The sequence below is a fragment of the Sus scrofa genome, chromosome 5 (genome assembly GCF_000003025.6).
Source record: "Sus scrofa isolate TJ Tabasco breed Duroc chromosome 5, Sscrofa11.1, whole genome shotgun sequence".
Classification (NCBI taxonomy): Eukaryota; Metazoa; Chordata; class Mammalia; order Artiodactyla; family Suidae; genus Sus; species Sus scrofa.
Window position 1 is genome coordinate 63,402,248 of NC_010447.5, and position 15,840 is coordinate 63,418,087.

General features: G+C 41.2%; 1 protein-coding gene across 1 annotated transcript; it reads right to left on the minus strand.

Moving 5' to 3' along the window:
* LOC110260589 (antigen WC1.1-like) lies at positions 1,739-15,425 on the minus strand. The gene is made up of 7 exons (XM_021091245.1): positions 15,406-15,425; positions 15,177-15,319; positions 4,937-5,041; positions 4,433-4,528; positions 4,145-4,228; positions 2,955-3,101; positions 1,739-1,935 (listed from the first exon to the last, which is right to left on the minus strand). Exons 1-7 carry the CDS (start codon positions 15,423-15,425, stop codon positions 1,787-1,789), a joined length of 744 nt encoding a protein of 247 aa, XP_020946904.1. The 3' UTR covers positions 1,739-1,786.

Here is a 15,840-nt window from a genome sequence, read left to right on the forward strand (position 1 = left end):
AGCCAGTAAAAGGAGAGAATAACAGCATTTGCAGCAACATGGATGACCTAGAAATTATCATGCTAAGTGAAGTCAGTCAGACAATGAGACAGCACCACCAAATGCTATCACTTATATGTGGACTCTTCAAAGAAGGACAGAATGAACCTCTTTGCAGAACAGACGCTGACTCACAGACTCTGAAAAACTTATGGTTTCCAAGGGAGACCGGTTGGGGGAGTAGGGGATGCGCTGGGGGTTTGGGATGGAAATGCTATAAAATCAGGGTGTGATGATCATTGTACAACTATAAATGTAATAAAATTCATTGAGTAATTAAAAAGTAAATCACACAATTTGAAGATACTTCACAGGAACTTAATTTAGGTAGAAGCTAGAGGAGACTCAGGACATAATGGTGCATGTTACATGCCTAGAATAACTGCTAAAATATGCTAGGGAATACATCTAAAAGGCTAACAGAGGAATTAAAGCAGAATGTTGCATGTATTCAATTACTTAAAAGAAAGTAGAACAAGAGGACCAAAAGAAACAGGAGGGAAAGGGTAAAATGGTAGAACTCAATCCACTTATATTATCATTACATCAGGTGTAAGTGGACCAAACCCTCTAATTAAAAGGCATAGACTGAGTCAATGCACCCATTAGAGTTGCTTTACTAAACAGTAGTGGTCATACCAAATCCTGATGAAGATGCAGAGAAACTAGATCTCTCCTATATTGCTGGTGGGAATAGAGCCACTCTGGAAAAGAGACGGTTCCTTCAAAACAAAACGTCTCTGGAAAAGAGCGGTTCCTCAATAGTGTGGCCATTGAACTCTTGGAGTTCTTTCCAGGTGATTGACTAGTTATGTCTCTTGATTCAGATAATTGTTATAAATGGTTGATTTTGGTAAACTTGAGTCTGAGAATGGTTTGGGGAAGGAGAATAGCATTGTTTGGCTTATTCGTCCTGGCTCCCCAGCTATCTCTCAGTCTTGATACAACTCTAGGAAATATGTGAGGATAGTTTGGGGTGGGAAGAGTTCAAAGTAACACAACCACTTAAAATTTTTACACGAATGGGGGTTTAGAGGTGCTGAGTAGCTCCACAAAAGAGCCAGAGAAGGGAATGGAAAATACATACTAATGGAAAGGATGGGAAATGACAGAAGTTACAAAGAATAGAAGGTGCAATTTGATAGAAAGGGCAGAGATTTAGGATATTGTCGAAAAGCTAGAAAAGACAGAGGGCAGTTAGAGTAAAAGGTATTGTTAGGTAGCAGCAGGTTTTTGGTGTTATTATTATTATACAAAAATTTGATAAAATTAGAAGGGCAACGACCATTTCCCTCTATCTGATCAACCCAATTCACTTTGAACCTCACTCCTAGGTTTCAGTGGAGGATAGGTGTGATATTTTGAAATATTGTTAGGTTTTTTTTTGAGTTTCTTGCTCTAAGAGTCAACACCTAGTTCAGGACCAGATTTCAGAGTTTAATGTTACTTCAGAAAGCACGAATTTCTCTGTACCTAAGGGAAGGCAAGACTGGAGTCTGTGGGGGAGGTGAATAACACTGATTCTCAAGTGAGGTTTCACTTGGAGAAAGGGGTATATTTGAAGATGATTTTCCAAGGTCAGCGGTGGTGAATACCCCAAGATTCTTAAGAGAACAACTTTTGTCTGTGAAGCTCAAGAGTGTTCATTACGAACAATTTCTTTAATCAGTGCCGCATGTAAAAACTCTAGAGTCAGGACGAAAACAAAACTCTCATTTATTTGGGAAACAATATTGTGGACGTTTCTTCAAAGTGTCTCTTGCTTCAAAAAGTGGCACGACATGATGCTAAGATCAACATCGTCATACCCAGGATCTTCTCGTCTCAGGACCAATGAGGATTCTTTCTCTTCCATGCTAGAGTTGACAGCTTCTCCAGGAGACTGCAGAGAGATGCCTGAAACAATAAGGAGAATCCCAGTTTGAGTGGTGACAAGAAGACTGGATGTAGTCCTATGGTGGAAGGAGACTAGTCAAACTGACTACAGAATATCTGTGGAAACACAGCACTTTTCTGAAAGGCTAGATGAAGCTACTTCATACACTCTCAGCTACTCATGCAAAGTCTTGTCTTGACCTTGCCAGTTGGAAAGGAGACAGGCATGCCTGTTCCACACCAGTCTGCTCTGATTTCATAAGGAATGGAGGCAGGAGATGACCAACTAGAGTGCCTCAGATGCCCCCTGCTCAGCACCTTGATAAAAGATCAAGCCTGACCTATAAGTATTGATGAGACAACTTGCTTCCTGTGTCAGATGCCAAAGGGGGACAGCTCAACCAAATTCCAAAACCCCTGCTCCCCAAGGACCACATGTTCACCCAGAAGCAGAAAGCCTTGTCCTGGGGGATGAGGGTCTTCATTTGTCAATTGAAAGAGTGAGAGAAAATTGTGTCTTGGTTTCCCTGGAGGGCTGAGATTTTATGTCTCTTTCATTGCCAATTCTGCTCAAAGAGTGAGAAATATCATCATTAAACATTGGGTTTAATGTTTCCAAAACAAATTTTTACAGATCTTAAATTTTACTGACACTCCTATTTACAAACTTTCCAGAGAAAGTATACTTCAATTAAAAAAATTACCATCAAAAAAAGAACTTTCCAGAGTACTTCTCACAATACGAAAGAACCGCAAAACTTGCTGTCAGAACATTCATCAGTTTGGGGTATGAAAATAGGAGGAAAGCCTCTGCAACCATACAGACCTGTCCACATCCAACTGATGGTGGACACAGACACAGAGAACACACTTCTCAGAAGATGAGATGAGCTACAATGTAACAAGGGTGAGGCAGAGCTGATCTTATCTGGGGATAGGTGTGTACTGAGACCCTGACAGTAAGTAAAAACAGACTATTGATGAGCCAAAAGTAATCTCCTCCATGATAAGGAAGTCAGCCTACCGAGCTGTCCACTCACCTGTCTGGGAATACCTGTCACCACCTCCATCCTCTGTGGAAAAATAATTCTCACTCCTCCCAGGAGAGAAAGGAATTTCAGGAACAGGTAACTCTTCAACATCATCGTAACCATTTCCTGTGGCATTGACATGCTCTCCCCGAGGCTCTAAAGACAGAGAAGGACTTAGGTGGAGTAGCAAAGTATGGGCTGGACTAAGGGTGTCCTAAGCCCCTTCTGATGCAGAGACTCTAATAGATGATAAATATAGATACCATATTCCAGGGTTGTGCCAAAGGCATGTATTTGATCTCCATGTTCTCAGAAATCATTTAAATCTTCAAAATATTTCAATATATCATGGCCAATCGCAGTTTTCTAACATGGCATCTCACACTGTAAAGCATCAACAAAAGCTATTGTGCCATGAGTTTCAGGTACTATTTTCAAGCATATGACACAGAGTTGTCACATATTTTATGTGTACATCAGTGACTGGGGAGGATGAATCTGGACCAAGAGAATGAGGGGTCCCTGTGCCTTCTGAAGCTTTGGGAGTCAACAGGGCTGGTAGGAAGAGGAAGCCTGGACATCAGTCACTCAGAGACAGGATATCCCACAGTCCCAATTTCTGGATGCCTGGGTTTCAAACCCTTCTGGTCCTTGGTTGAATCTAATCTCCATGAGTTACCCATCTTTACACTCTGGAGAAGATCCAGGTGGGGACATTCTCTTTTCTCAGGTTCCTTGTGAGGAAGAGGTTCTAGTAGTGGATAACTACAGGCATCAATCACTCCATATATTCCAGGTCTTATCAATATTAATAGTTTTGTCTCAAATAAGTGAGAATTATTTGGTTTGGCTTAAAAAATAGTTTTGTCTCAATATGCACAAACTCCATGAAATAATTCAGATAGCATAGTACTGCTCTGTCCAAGCATAGTCACAAATGTTCTTTAGCTAGAGAAATTTGAGCTTATCCATGTGGAGTCTTATTTTGTTTAAAAAGCATGGACTTTGGATCTTTAATAATACATTAGATGATGGCTGTATCTGAGAAGAAGTTGTGGCTACAGGGAACTGAGGTCCCACAGTGGGCGATCATGGACTGGTGAGAAGAGATCCTTCCTATTCTAATCACAGGAGGGTTCCCTCAGATAAGATTACCCCTCCTCATGCCCTCCATCCAAGGGAAGGCCTATCTCTACTACCTGGAGCATATTCAGGGTCTCCATCCTCCTCAGTGTCCCCTGTGTAATATGGCAGCCGAGTCACTGAGTCATCAGACAGGTGTCCTGGTAGGGAGAAAAACATCACAGACAAACAGAAACATTTCCCATAGCAGGAAGCCAGCGTCATCGTTTAGAGGAAATATTGAGGCTTTGTCCTTGTAGAGAAGGGCTTGCAACTTGTGGGAGTTTGAGCTAGTGTTTGGGTTTGTGCTTGCTACAGGTAACACACAGCTAGCTCATGGAGAGAGCAGAGGGCATGGGACACACCTGGGCTGTCCAGTAGGTCCTCCTTCTCTGGTTTTATGAGGTCATCAATCTCCTGGTACAAGCCTTCATCGACAGCATCTTCAAAAGCAGATAAGGCTGGGAAGCAGCAAGAGTTTAGAGGCTGTCCCTGGAGATGTTCCTTCACCAACAGACCCAATGCACTTGGGGAAACTCTTCTGGGTGCCGGGGCTCTTTTATCAGCCTTCTAAAACAGAACTGGGTTTCCCGACCCTGACCTTCATCCCACACATTCCACACTCAATTTCTACTGAAATTTCTCCTTCCTGTTCACGCAGGAAGTTATAATTGTTGAGAGATTTGACATTCAGTCCGGGGCCAGGGCTTGATTCATCCTTTCAAAGCTTTTCTGTCTATTTTAGAAAAGTTGGAATTGTGACAGATAATGAGGATGGAGACCAATACTTGTGTATTTTTCTTGATGTCACACCTGGATCAATACCTTTCCCACTACTTTCCAGATCATTTAGCATCCCTACAGCCTACCTTGGTGCTCTGCTCTCCATCTGTGTAGCTGAATCCCCAGGATAACGAGGACCAGGAAGAGAAGGGCCCCCAGTATGATACAGAGGAATATCCTAAATCTCTGCCCTTTCTATCAAATTGCACCTTCTATTCTTTGTAACTTCTGTCATTTCCCATCCTTTCCATTAGTATGTATTTTCCATTCCCTTCTCTGGCTCTTTTGTGGAGCTACTCAGCACCTCTAAACCCCCATTCGTGTAAAAATTTAAGTGGTTGTGTTTACTTTGAACTCTTCCCACCCCAAACTATCCTCACTATTTCCTAGAGTTGTACAAGACTGAGAGATAGCTGGGGAGCCAGGGACGAATAAGCCAAACAATGCTATTCTCCTTCCCCAAACCATTCTCAGACTCAAGTTTCCAAAATCAACCATTTATAACAATTATCTGAATCAAGAGACATAACTAGTCAATCACCTGGAAAGAACTCCAAGAGTTCAATGGCCACACTATTAAGAAGGTCAAGACGTTTTGTTTTGAAGGAACCGTCTCTTTTCCAGAGTGGCTCTATTCCCACCAGCAATATAGGAGAGATCTATTTCTCTGCATCTTCATCAGGATTTGGTATGACCACTACTGTTTAGTAAAGCAGCTCTAATGGGTGCATTGACTCAGTCTATGCCTTTTAATTAGAGGGTTTGGTCCACTTACACCTGATGTAATGATAATATAAGTGGATTGAGTTCTACCATTTTACCCTTTCCCTCCTGTTTCTTTTGGTCCTCTTGTTCTACTTTCTTTTAAGTAATTGAATACATGCAACATTCTGCTTTAATTCCTCTGTTAGCCTTTTAGATGTATTCCCTAGCATATTTTTTAGCAGTTATTCTAGGCATTGTAACATGCACCATTATGTCCTGAGTCTCCTCTAGCTTCTACCTAAATTAAGTTCCTGTGAAGTATCTTCAAATTGTTGTGATTTACTTTTTTAATTACTCAATGAATTTTATTACATTTATAGTTGTTCAATGATCATCACACCCTGATTTTATAGCATTTCCATCCCAAACCCCAGCGCATCCCCCTACTCCCCCCAACCGGTCTCCCTTGGAAACCATAAGTTTTCAGAGTCTGTGAGTCAGCGTCTGTTCTGCAAAGAGGTTCATTGTGTCCTTCTTTGAAGAGTCCACATTAAGTGATAGCATTTGTGGTGCTGTCTCATTGTCTGACTGACTTCACTTAGCATGATAATTTCTAGGTCCCTCCATGTTGCTGCAAATGCTGTTATTTCCTCTCTTTTACGGCTGAGTAATATCCCATTGTGTATATGTACCATGTCTTCTTTATCCACTCCTCTGTCAATGGACATTTAGGTTGTTTCCATGTCTTGGCTGTTGTATATAGTGCTGCAATGAACATTGCAGCTCATGTACCTTTTCAAGTCATGGTTTTCTCTGGATCAAAGGGTAATTCTATTTTTAGTTTCTGAGGAATCTTCTTACTGTTTTCCAAGTGGTTACACCAGTTTACATTCCCACCAACAGTGTAATAGCGTTTCCTTTTCTCCACACCCTCTGCAGCATTTATTGTTTGTAGACTTTTTGATGATGGCCATTCTGGCCGGTGGTACCTCATAGAGGGTTGGATTTGCATTTCTCTAATTATGGGTGATGTTGAACATCTTTTCATGTGTTTTTTGCCATCTATATGTCTTCTTCGGAAAATTGTCTGTTTAGATCTTCTGCCCATTTTTTGATGGGGTTGCGGTGTTTTGTTGTTTGTTATTGAGCTTCAGAAGGTGTTTCAAATTTTGGAGTTTATCCCTTGTCAGTTGCTTCATTGCAAAGATTTTCTCCCATTCTGTGAGTTGTCTTTTTGTTTTGTTTAGTGTTTCCTTTTCTGTGCAGAAACTTTTAAATTTAATTACGTCCCATTTGTTTATTTTTGTTTTTATTGTCATTACTCTAGAGGTAGATCTGAGAAAATATTGCTGTGTTTATGTGGAGAGCTTTTTGCCTACTTTTCCACTAAGCGTTTTATATTTAGGTCTTGAATCCATTTTGAGTTCATTTTTGTGCATGGTGTTAGGAAGGGTTCTAACTTCATCTTTTTCCATGTGGCTGTCCAGTCTTCCAAGCACCACTTATTGAAGGGACTGTCTTTCTCTCATTGGATGTTCCTGCCTCCTTTTTCATAGATTAGTTGACTGTAGTGCGTGGGTTTAATTCTGGGCTTTCTATCCTGTTCCACTGATCTACATTTCTGTCTTTGTGCCTGTACCACATGGTTTTGATGACTGTAGCTTTGTAGTATAATCTGAAGTCAGGGAGCCTGATTCCTCCAGCTCCAGTTTTCTTTCTCAGGTGGCTTTGGCTGTTCTGGGTCCTTCGTGCTTCCAAACAAACTTTAAGATATGTTGTCCTAGTTCTGTGAAATATGTCCTTGGTACTTTGATAGGGATTGCATTGAATCTGTAGATGGCCTTGGGTAGTAGAGTCATTTTGATAATTTGACTCTTCCAATCCAAGAGCATGGTATAGCTTTCTATCTGTTTGTGTCATCTTTGATTGACTTCATCAGTATCTTACTAACTTCGGCGTACAGGTCTTTTGTCTCTTTAGGTGGGTTTATTCCTAAGCATTTTATTCTTGTTGATGTGATGGTAAATGGGTTGTTTCCCTAATTTCTCATTCTGATCTTTTGTTGTTAGTATGTAGAAATACAGCCGTTTTCTCTGTATTAATTTTGTTTCCTGTGACTTTGCCAGTTCATGGAAGAGCTCTAACAGTTTTCTGGTAGAGTCTTTAGGATTCTTTAGGTATGTATCATGTCATCTGCAAATAGTGATAGTTTTACTTCTTCCTTTCCAATTTGGATTCCTTTTGTCTCTTTTTCTTCTCTGATTGCTGTGGCTGGGGCTGCCAAAACTATGTTGAATAATAGTGGCAAGAGCAGACATCCTTGCCTTGTTCCCATCTCAACAGGAATTCTTTCAGCTTTTCACCATTGAGGAGTTGTTAGCTCTGGGTTTGTCATATATGTTTATTATGTCGAGGTAGCTTCCATCTATGCCCACATGCTGAAGGCGTTCTATCAGAAATGGGTGTTGGATTTTGTCAAAGGCTTTTTCTGCATTATTGAGAGGATCATATGGTTTTTATTCTTCAGTTTGTTATTGTGGGAATCACACTGATTGATTGGCTGATATTGAAGAATCCTTCATCCCTGGGATAAACCCACTTATCATAAGGTACAATCCTTTTAATGTATTGTTGGATTTGGTTTGCTGGATTTTGTTGAGGATTTTTGCATCTATGTTCCTCAGGGACATTGGCCTGTAATTTTCGTTTTTTGTGGTATCTTTGTCTGGTTTTGGTAGCAGGGTGATAGTGACCTCATGGAATGATTTGGGAGTGTTCCTTCCTCAATAGTTCCAAATATTGTTTGAATGTTTCAGAAGGAGAGGTGTTAGGTCTTCTCTAAATGTTTGATAGAATTCGCCTGTGAAGCCATCTGGTCCTGGACTTTTATTTGTTGGTAGTTTTTTCATCACCGTTTCAATTTCAGTACTTGTGATTTGTCCATTCATCTTTTCTATTTCATCTTGGTTTAGTCCTGGAAGATGGTACTTTTCTAGGAATTTGTCCTTTTCTTCTATTTCGTCCATTTTATTGGCATATACTTGCATATAGTAGTCTCTTTTGATCCTTTGCATTTCTGTGGTGTCTGTTGTACCTTCCCTTTTTCATTTCTAATTTTATTGATTTGAGTCCTTCTCTTGTTTTCTTCTTAAGTCTGGCTAAGGTTTTTTTTTTATCAATTTTGTTGATCTTTTCAAGAACCAGCTTTTGTTTCACTGATCCTTTCTACGGTTTTTTTGTTTCTGTTTCATTGATTTCTGCTCTGATCTATATGATTTCTTTCCTTCTGCTAACTTTCAGTCTTCTCTGTTCTTCTCTCTCTAGGTGCTTTAGATGAAAGTTAGGTGGTTTATTTGAGCTTTTTCTTGTTTCCTGAGGAGGTTTGAATTGCTGTACACTTCCCTCTTAGAACTGCTTTTGCCGCATCCCATAGGTGTTGGAGTGTTTTGTCTTTCTTGTCATTTGCTTCTAGGTATTTTTTAATTTCCCCTTTGATTTCTTCAGTGATCATTGGTTGTTTAGTAGCATGTTGTTCAGTCTCCACGTGTTTGTGTTTTTTGCAGTTTTTTTCTTTTTGTTGATTTCCAGTCATATAGCATTGTGGTCAGAAAAGATGCTTGATATGATTTCAATTTTCTTAAAGTTACCGAGGTGGGATCGATGTGATCAATCCTAGAGAATGTTCCGTGTGCATTTGAGAAGACTGTGTATTCTGTTGCTTTTGGATAGACTGTCCTATAAATATCTATTAAGTCCATCTGGTCAATGCTTCATTTAGGGCCCTTTTTCCTTGTTGATTTTCTGTCTGGATGATCTGTCTATTACTGTAAGTGGGGTGTAAAGATCCCCACTATGACTGTGTTATTGTCATTTCTCCTTTTAAGGTTGTTTGCTGTTGCCTATATTATTAAGGTGATCCTATGTTGAGTGCATATAGATTTACAATTGGTGCATATTCTTCCTGGATGATCCTTTGATCATTATGTACTGTTCTTCTTTGTCTCTTATAATATTCTTTATTTTAAGGTCTATTTAGTCTGATATAAATATTGCTACTCCAGCTTTTTTAAAATATATATCTGTTTGCATGGAATATTTTCTCCGGCCTCTCACGTTCCTATTTGTATGTGTCCCTAGAAGTGAAGTGGGTCACCTGAAGACAGCATATACATGGGCCTGTTTTTGTATCCATTCAGCCAGTCTATGTCTTTGGTTAGGGCATTTAGTCTATTTGCATTTAAGGTAATTATTGATATGTATGTTCTTATTGCCTGTTTATTAACTGTTTTGGATTTGTTTTGCTTGCTCTTTTTTCTTCCCTTTCTTTCTGTTCTCTCCTCTTGTGGTTTGATAACTATCTTTAGCGTTGTATTTGAGTTGATTTTTCTCATTTGTGTGTATCAGTTGTAGATTTTTGGTTTGCAGTTCCCTCAAGTTTTGATATAGGAGCTATATGTACATACGAGATTGTTTTAAGTTGTTGGTCTCTTAAGTGCAAGTGCATCCCCAGTGTCCTGCATTGTACCCTCCTTTCCTCATGATTTCTGGTTTTGGTCGCATATTTTTGCTGGGTGATTTCCTACATTTCCTGTGCATATGCCTTTACTGGTGATCCTTGTCATTTGAGGTGTTTTTGTTTCTGGTTGTAGCCTTTTCTTTTCTGCCAGAGACGTTCCTTTAGTATTTGTTGTAAAGCTGGTTTAGGGTTTCTGATTCTCTATCTTTGCTTGTCTGTAAAGCTTTTGACTTCTCCTTCAAATCTGAATGAAAGCCTGGCTGGGAAAGTAATCTGGGTTGGAGGTTTTTTCTTTCATCACTTTAAGTATATCATGCCACTCCCTCTGGCCTACAGAGATTCGGCTGAAAAATCTGCTGAAAACTTATTGGGGTTTCCTTTGTGTTATTTGTTTTCTTTTCCCTAGCTGCTTTTGGTTTTTTCCCTTTGTCTGTAATCTTTTTTTTTTTTTTTTTTCAATTTTTTTTTCCCACTGACAGCAAGGTGGTCAGGTTATCCTTAGATGTATACATTCAATTAGTTTTTCCCCCCTTTCTTCTGTGCAACATGAGTACTAGACATAGTTCTCAATGCTATTCAGCAGGATCTCCTTGTAAATCTATTCTAGGTTGTGTCTGATAGCCAAGCTCCGATCCTCCCACTCCTCCCCTCCTTTGATCTTGGTCAGTTTGATTAAGATCTCTCTCAGGGCGTTCCTCTTGGGTTTATTTTACATGGTACTTGTTGCTTCCTGGATTTCAGCAAGTGCTTCCTTTCCCATGTTAAGGACATTTTTGGCTATTGTCTCTTCAAATATTTTTTCTGTCCTTTTCGCTCTCTCTTCTCCTTCTGGCACCCCTATAGTACAGTTATTGGTGCATTTAACATCGTCCCAGATTTCCCGTAGATGTCTTCAGTTCTTTTCAGTCTTTTTCTCTTTTCTGTTCTGCATCAGTAGTTTCCACTAGGCTGTCCTCCCCCTCACTTATTTGTTCTACTGCCACCTGTAGTCTGCTGTTGCTTGCTTCTAATGAATTTTTCATTTCCGTTATTTTATGTTGCATCTCTGCTTGCTTACGTTTTCAATCTCCTATTTCTCTGCTCACCATTTGCTGTAAATTATCAATCTTCGCCTCCAGTCTATTTCCAATGTCCTGCATCATCTTCACTATTATCGTTCTAAAGGCTTTTCTGGAGGCTGATACTCTCCAGATCACTTAGCTGTCTTTCTGTTTTGTTTTCGTTTTCCTTGCTCCCTTACCTGAGTTATAGCTTTCTGCATTTTCATTTTTTAGGTTTTTGGTGTGATCTCCTTTTTGCAGACAATAGAGTTGTAGCCTCTCTTCCTTTGATGTCTGCCCCGATTGTGGCTAAAGTTGGTAAGGGTGGCTTGCTCTAGTCTTCCTGTGGGAAGGTGGATCTGATTCTTATCCCTCTGGTGGGTGGGCCTTTGGCTCCTGGTGAGATTAGAGGCAGCCTGATTACTGATGGGTGGGGCTGTGATCCCACCTGGATGATCCTTTGGCCTGGGCCTTCTCAGCACGGATGGGTCAAGCCAGATTTTCCCAAAATGTCCACTCTAGAGGAACACACACTGATGAAATATTCCAGAAACATCTCCTCCCATCTTCTTCCCCACAGCAAGCCACAGACACCCCCCATTTTCCCAGGAGATCTCCAAGCACTGCAGTGAGGTCCAACCCAGATTCCTATGGAGTCCCTGGGACCCAGGGCACATGAAAAACCGTGTGCCTCTTTCAAGAATGAGGTCTCTGTTTCCCCCAGTCCCATGGAGCTCCTGCGCACACGCCCCACTGGCCTTCAACGCCAGATTCTCCAGGGGCTCTTGCTCCCAATGCCAGATCCCAGGCATGGGGACCTGATATGGGGCTCAGTACTCTCACTCCTGTAGGTGAGTCTCCGTGATACGGTACTTTCCTGTCCGTGGACTGCCCACCCGGTGGGCATGGGGTTGCTTATGTGATTTCTATTTTTTCCTAGAGTTCATTGGTGTTATCTTTGTCAGACATGATCAAACCCAAGTTTGCCATTTCCAGAATCCCCAACCATGATTTGCAATTGCTGTTCCTTTAGATCAACTTGCTCTCTCAAAGCTACAGCAGTAAACAAGTAAAGGCATTAGCATTCAATAAAGTCTGGAGTTTCCGAGCTTCTTATACCCTGAATTTACATAAATGTGGCAAGATGTGCCTCCTTTAGCTTCACAAAAACTCAATTCATCCTTCTAAATACTTAAGAAAATTCATGCAAAACGGAGATTCTCAAATATGGACACAAAAAGAGAGCAATTAAATCAAAAACCTCTACTGAATAACCATTTATGTTGCTGCAAAGAGAACACTAAGACCCACCAGAATCATTGAAGAGTTGGATAAAGACTATGATTAGAGTTCCCGTCATGGCGCAGTGATTAACGAATCCGACTAGGAACCATGAGGTTGTGGGTTCAATCCCTGGCCTTGCTCAGGGGATAAGGATCCAGCGTTGCCGTGACCTGTGGTATAGGTTGCAGACTCGTGGGTCCCACGTTGCTGTGGCTCTGGTGTAGGCCGGTGGCTACAGCTCCGATTGACCCCTAGCCTGGGAACCTCCATATGCCACTGGAGCGGCCCTATAAATGGCAAAAGACAAAAAAAAAAAAAAGAAAAGAAAACTATGATTAACAGCAACACATCAGCTGTATGAATGTCTATATCAATAGCATGGCTCTTCTTCTAAGACAATTTGAAATACAAGTTTATGTTTTCTGATCAAAGACCATCCTTAGTTAATTCAATAACTTCCATTCTCCATATAAGACAGGGGCCTTATGTACCAGATAGACTATCCTTAGTCCAAATTCAAACACCACTCTCACCTTTCATTAACAACTCAGAAACTACGAGTATTACAGCTATAGATCAGGGATCAAGAATATTTGGTGAACAATCAATAACAAATCCCAGAAGGACAGCTGTGAATGATATTATAGTAGGACCTAGCCAGATTTTTAAAGAAGATCAAATTGTAGAACATACGTGTGAGCAGCATTTTCCTGCCTTCAACTTGCAGTGAAGAGATAGAGGAGCTGATATAATCCACTTGGAAGGCTATATAATTGGACAACAAATAACAGTGTCTCAAAGAACAGGAAGAAGTGATGGAGAAGAAAGACTGTATATAAAGATTTGATAACCAACTAGACATGAGAGAAGAGTGACGAGGAGTCTGTATGGCCACAAGGAATAAACAGAAAAAGTAACCTGAGGACGTAGAGACGGAAAAGGAATAGGCAGGTGTGTAGAATTGATGTTTTATTTGATGTTTTATTTTTAATTTTATTCCATTTTTTATGTATTTCTTAGGCAGGAAAAGGAAAGCCGTATCCATTCTCTCCCATGCGCCAACCTCCAACCTTCAGCTTTGAAAATCACACGCTAGTTTGGTGCCTCTCAAGAAAGAGGCTCAGACTAGTTCAGATGAATCTTCAGGGTTACTTACGTCTTTCTCCATGAGCCCATCTTGTCAGGAATGAGGGTGTGAGTTTGGACCAAGTTTAGAGTCTCTTGTCTAAGTAAGAGTGACCTGGAGCATCTGTGAGCCTGGGCACAGACATGACTTGAACAGCATTTGGGGGAGATGAGAAAACAGGGCAGTTCACTCACCTTGCCTTTCCTTTGAGAGAACATAGTAATTTGGGATCAATTCACTGAATGCATTTGACATGATCATTAAATTACCACAAAGGGAAAAGTACTTTACTCAGAACATTTTACTTTGAGCAGTTTCATTCTAATACAATTATACATCAGCAAAACACTGTTGAAATACAAGCCATTGAGTATCTGAGTCTTCCTCATATCATTACAACATCATGGGAAAGCCACCGTGGAGGGCCAGGGGGACTTAGTTCAACGTCATCATACTCAGGGTCCCCCTTTTCCCTCTGGAGAAGCAAGGGCTATCTTCTCCTTTCCCAGGATCAGCCGTCTCTCTAGGGAAGTTCAGAGAAAAGCCTGAAATAGTCCAGAGAAGTTTGCTTAGAACCGACACTCAGGGACAGGACAGTGTCCTGTGGTGGAAGCAAGTCTAGCAGGTGGTGATGCAAAGCATCCTTGGGGACCCAGTAATGCTAGAGAGGCTCAGACTAATCGTATGAGTTACAGGACGGATGCATCGGGGCTGTCCTATGGGGATCCAACTCATCTGGGTCTCTGGGCCTCAGTTTACTGTGAAACTTGGCACCACAGGACAGGACATCTGTGCCCAGGAGCTCTGTGAAGACCTGTTTCCTGGCTTAGACAATCAGCAAGGAGATGGCCCATGAAGGGAAAAATCTCTAGAAGGACTTGAAAACTTTGCTACAATTGACAGGTCTACCCTGACAAGACAGGAAGACAGGAAACCACATCTAGAGAAATCTCAGCTCCTCACTGACGATCCAACTCTGCCCTTGGTGGTCTTGACTTGTGTTCCCAGCTGCCCACCAAAACAACCACAGGCTGCTTTCATAGCTGCCCCTTCCCCGGGAATTGTATGGACCTCAGAAGGAGAAATACCCTTCTCTAGAGAAGGAGTGGATTCACTTGGACATTACAGTTTCCGGAGCAAAATAGCCTAACCCGCCAACAAATCTGAGTCTAAAATCCACCACCAAGGGCTTTATTTTCTAAGGACACAATACAGCATAGACTTTATACCTACTTGGGCTGACATGTGGTCACAGTGCATCTTAAAGTATAAAAATGCTTCACAAATTTCAATATTAAAAGATCTTCTTAAACCTCTAACTGCATTTCATTCATGAGACAACCCCCCAAAAAAAAATGTTACCTGAACATGTGTTCCATGTTTGGATTTGGTAAACATAGTCAATTAATCTATAAGTCTTAATGCAAGAACATCGAGGATAAAGCTATGAAGACATTGATGCCCAGTATACAAAGTGATTCCTCCCTCCCAACAAGTCTGACAGCATTACACAAAGGAATGTGGTGGAGGTGATGCTTCAAGCAGAGGAGGTCATCCAAATTTTGATTCTCCAGGATGGATTGGTATTGAGGAGCTCACATTCATCCTTACAGACAGAGACCAAAGATGACAGGAGATCAGTCAACCCCACTCACCTGTCTGAGAGGCCCGCATCCCACTCTCCTCTTCTGGAGGCACTTCCCTGGTGCCCTCGGAGAGGCAGCAGGAGCCCAGGCACGGGTACCTCTTCAGCATCATATAACCCTCACTGGGGGCATCAACCCCTGGGCTGAGGGTTCTAAGGGCAGACAGGGGTCAGTGAGAGCACAGTAGTGGGTTTGCCTGGGAAATACTGAAAGTCCATTCTGACCTAGCGTCTCTGACCTGATAAATACAAGCACCATCCACTCATTCACTTCTTCTTTTTATTTCTATTTTTCCTTTTTTTTTCTTTTAGGGCCACACCTGTGGCATATGGAAGTTCCCAGGCTGGGGTTGAATAGGAGTGGCAGCTGCTGGCCTACACCACAGCCAGCAACACCCCTTCCTTAACCCACCAAGTGAGGCCAGGGATCAAACCTGCATCCTCATGATACTAGTAGGGTTCATTATCTGATGTATTCCAATGGAAACACCCACCATTCACTTCTTCTTTCAACAGGTTTCTTTTCAAGGCCATAACTTTTATTGTAATGTGCCCATAAAGCAGAAAATCTGTTGGATTTTTTTCTTGATTAAAACCGCCTGTTTCAAAGTAGCTAGTACATGAATGAGCTCTACTAAAATGTTTTGTCAAATTATGTTTTCCTGATGTTGCTA

Excerpts from the sequence above, each read along its gene's own strand:
- LOC110260589 (XM_021091245.1), bottom strand. The coding sequence starts at position 15,425 with ATGGTGCTTGTATTTATCAG. Across the intron at positions 3,102-4,144 it reads AGACCCTGAATATGCTCCAG|AGCCTCGGGGAGAGCATGTC; the intron begins GTAGTAGAGATA and ends CTCTGTCTTTAG. Across the intron at positions 1,936-2,954 it reads TGACAGGTATTCCCAGACAG|GCATCTCTCTGCAGTCTCCT; the intron begins GTGAGTGGACAG and ends TTATTGTTTCAG.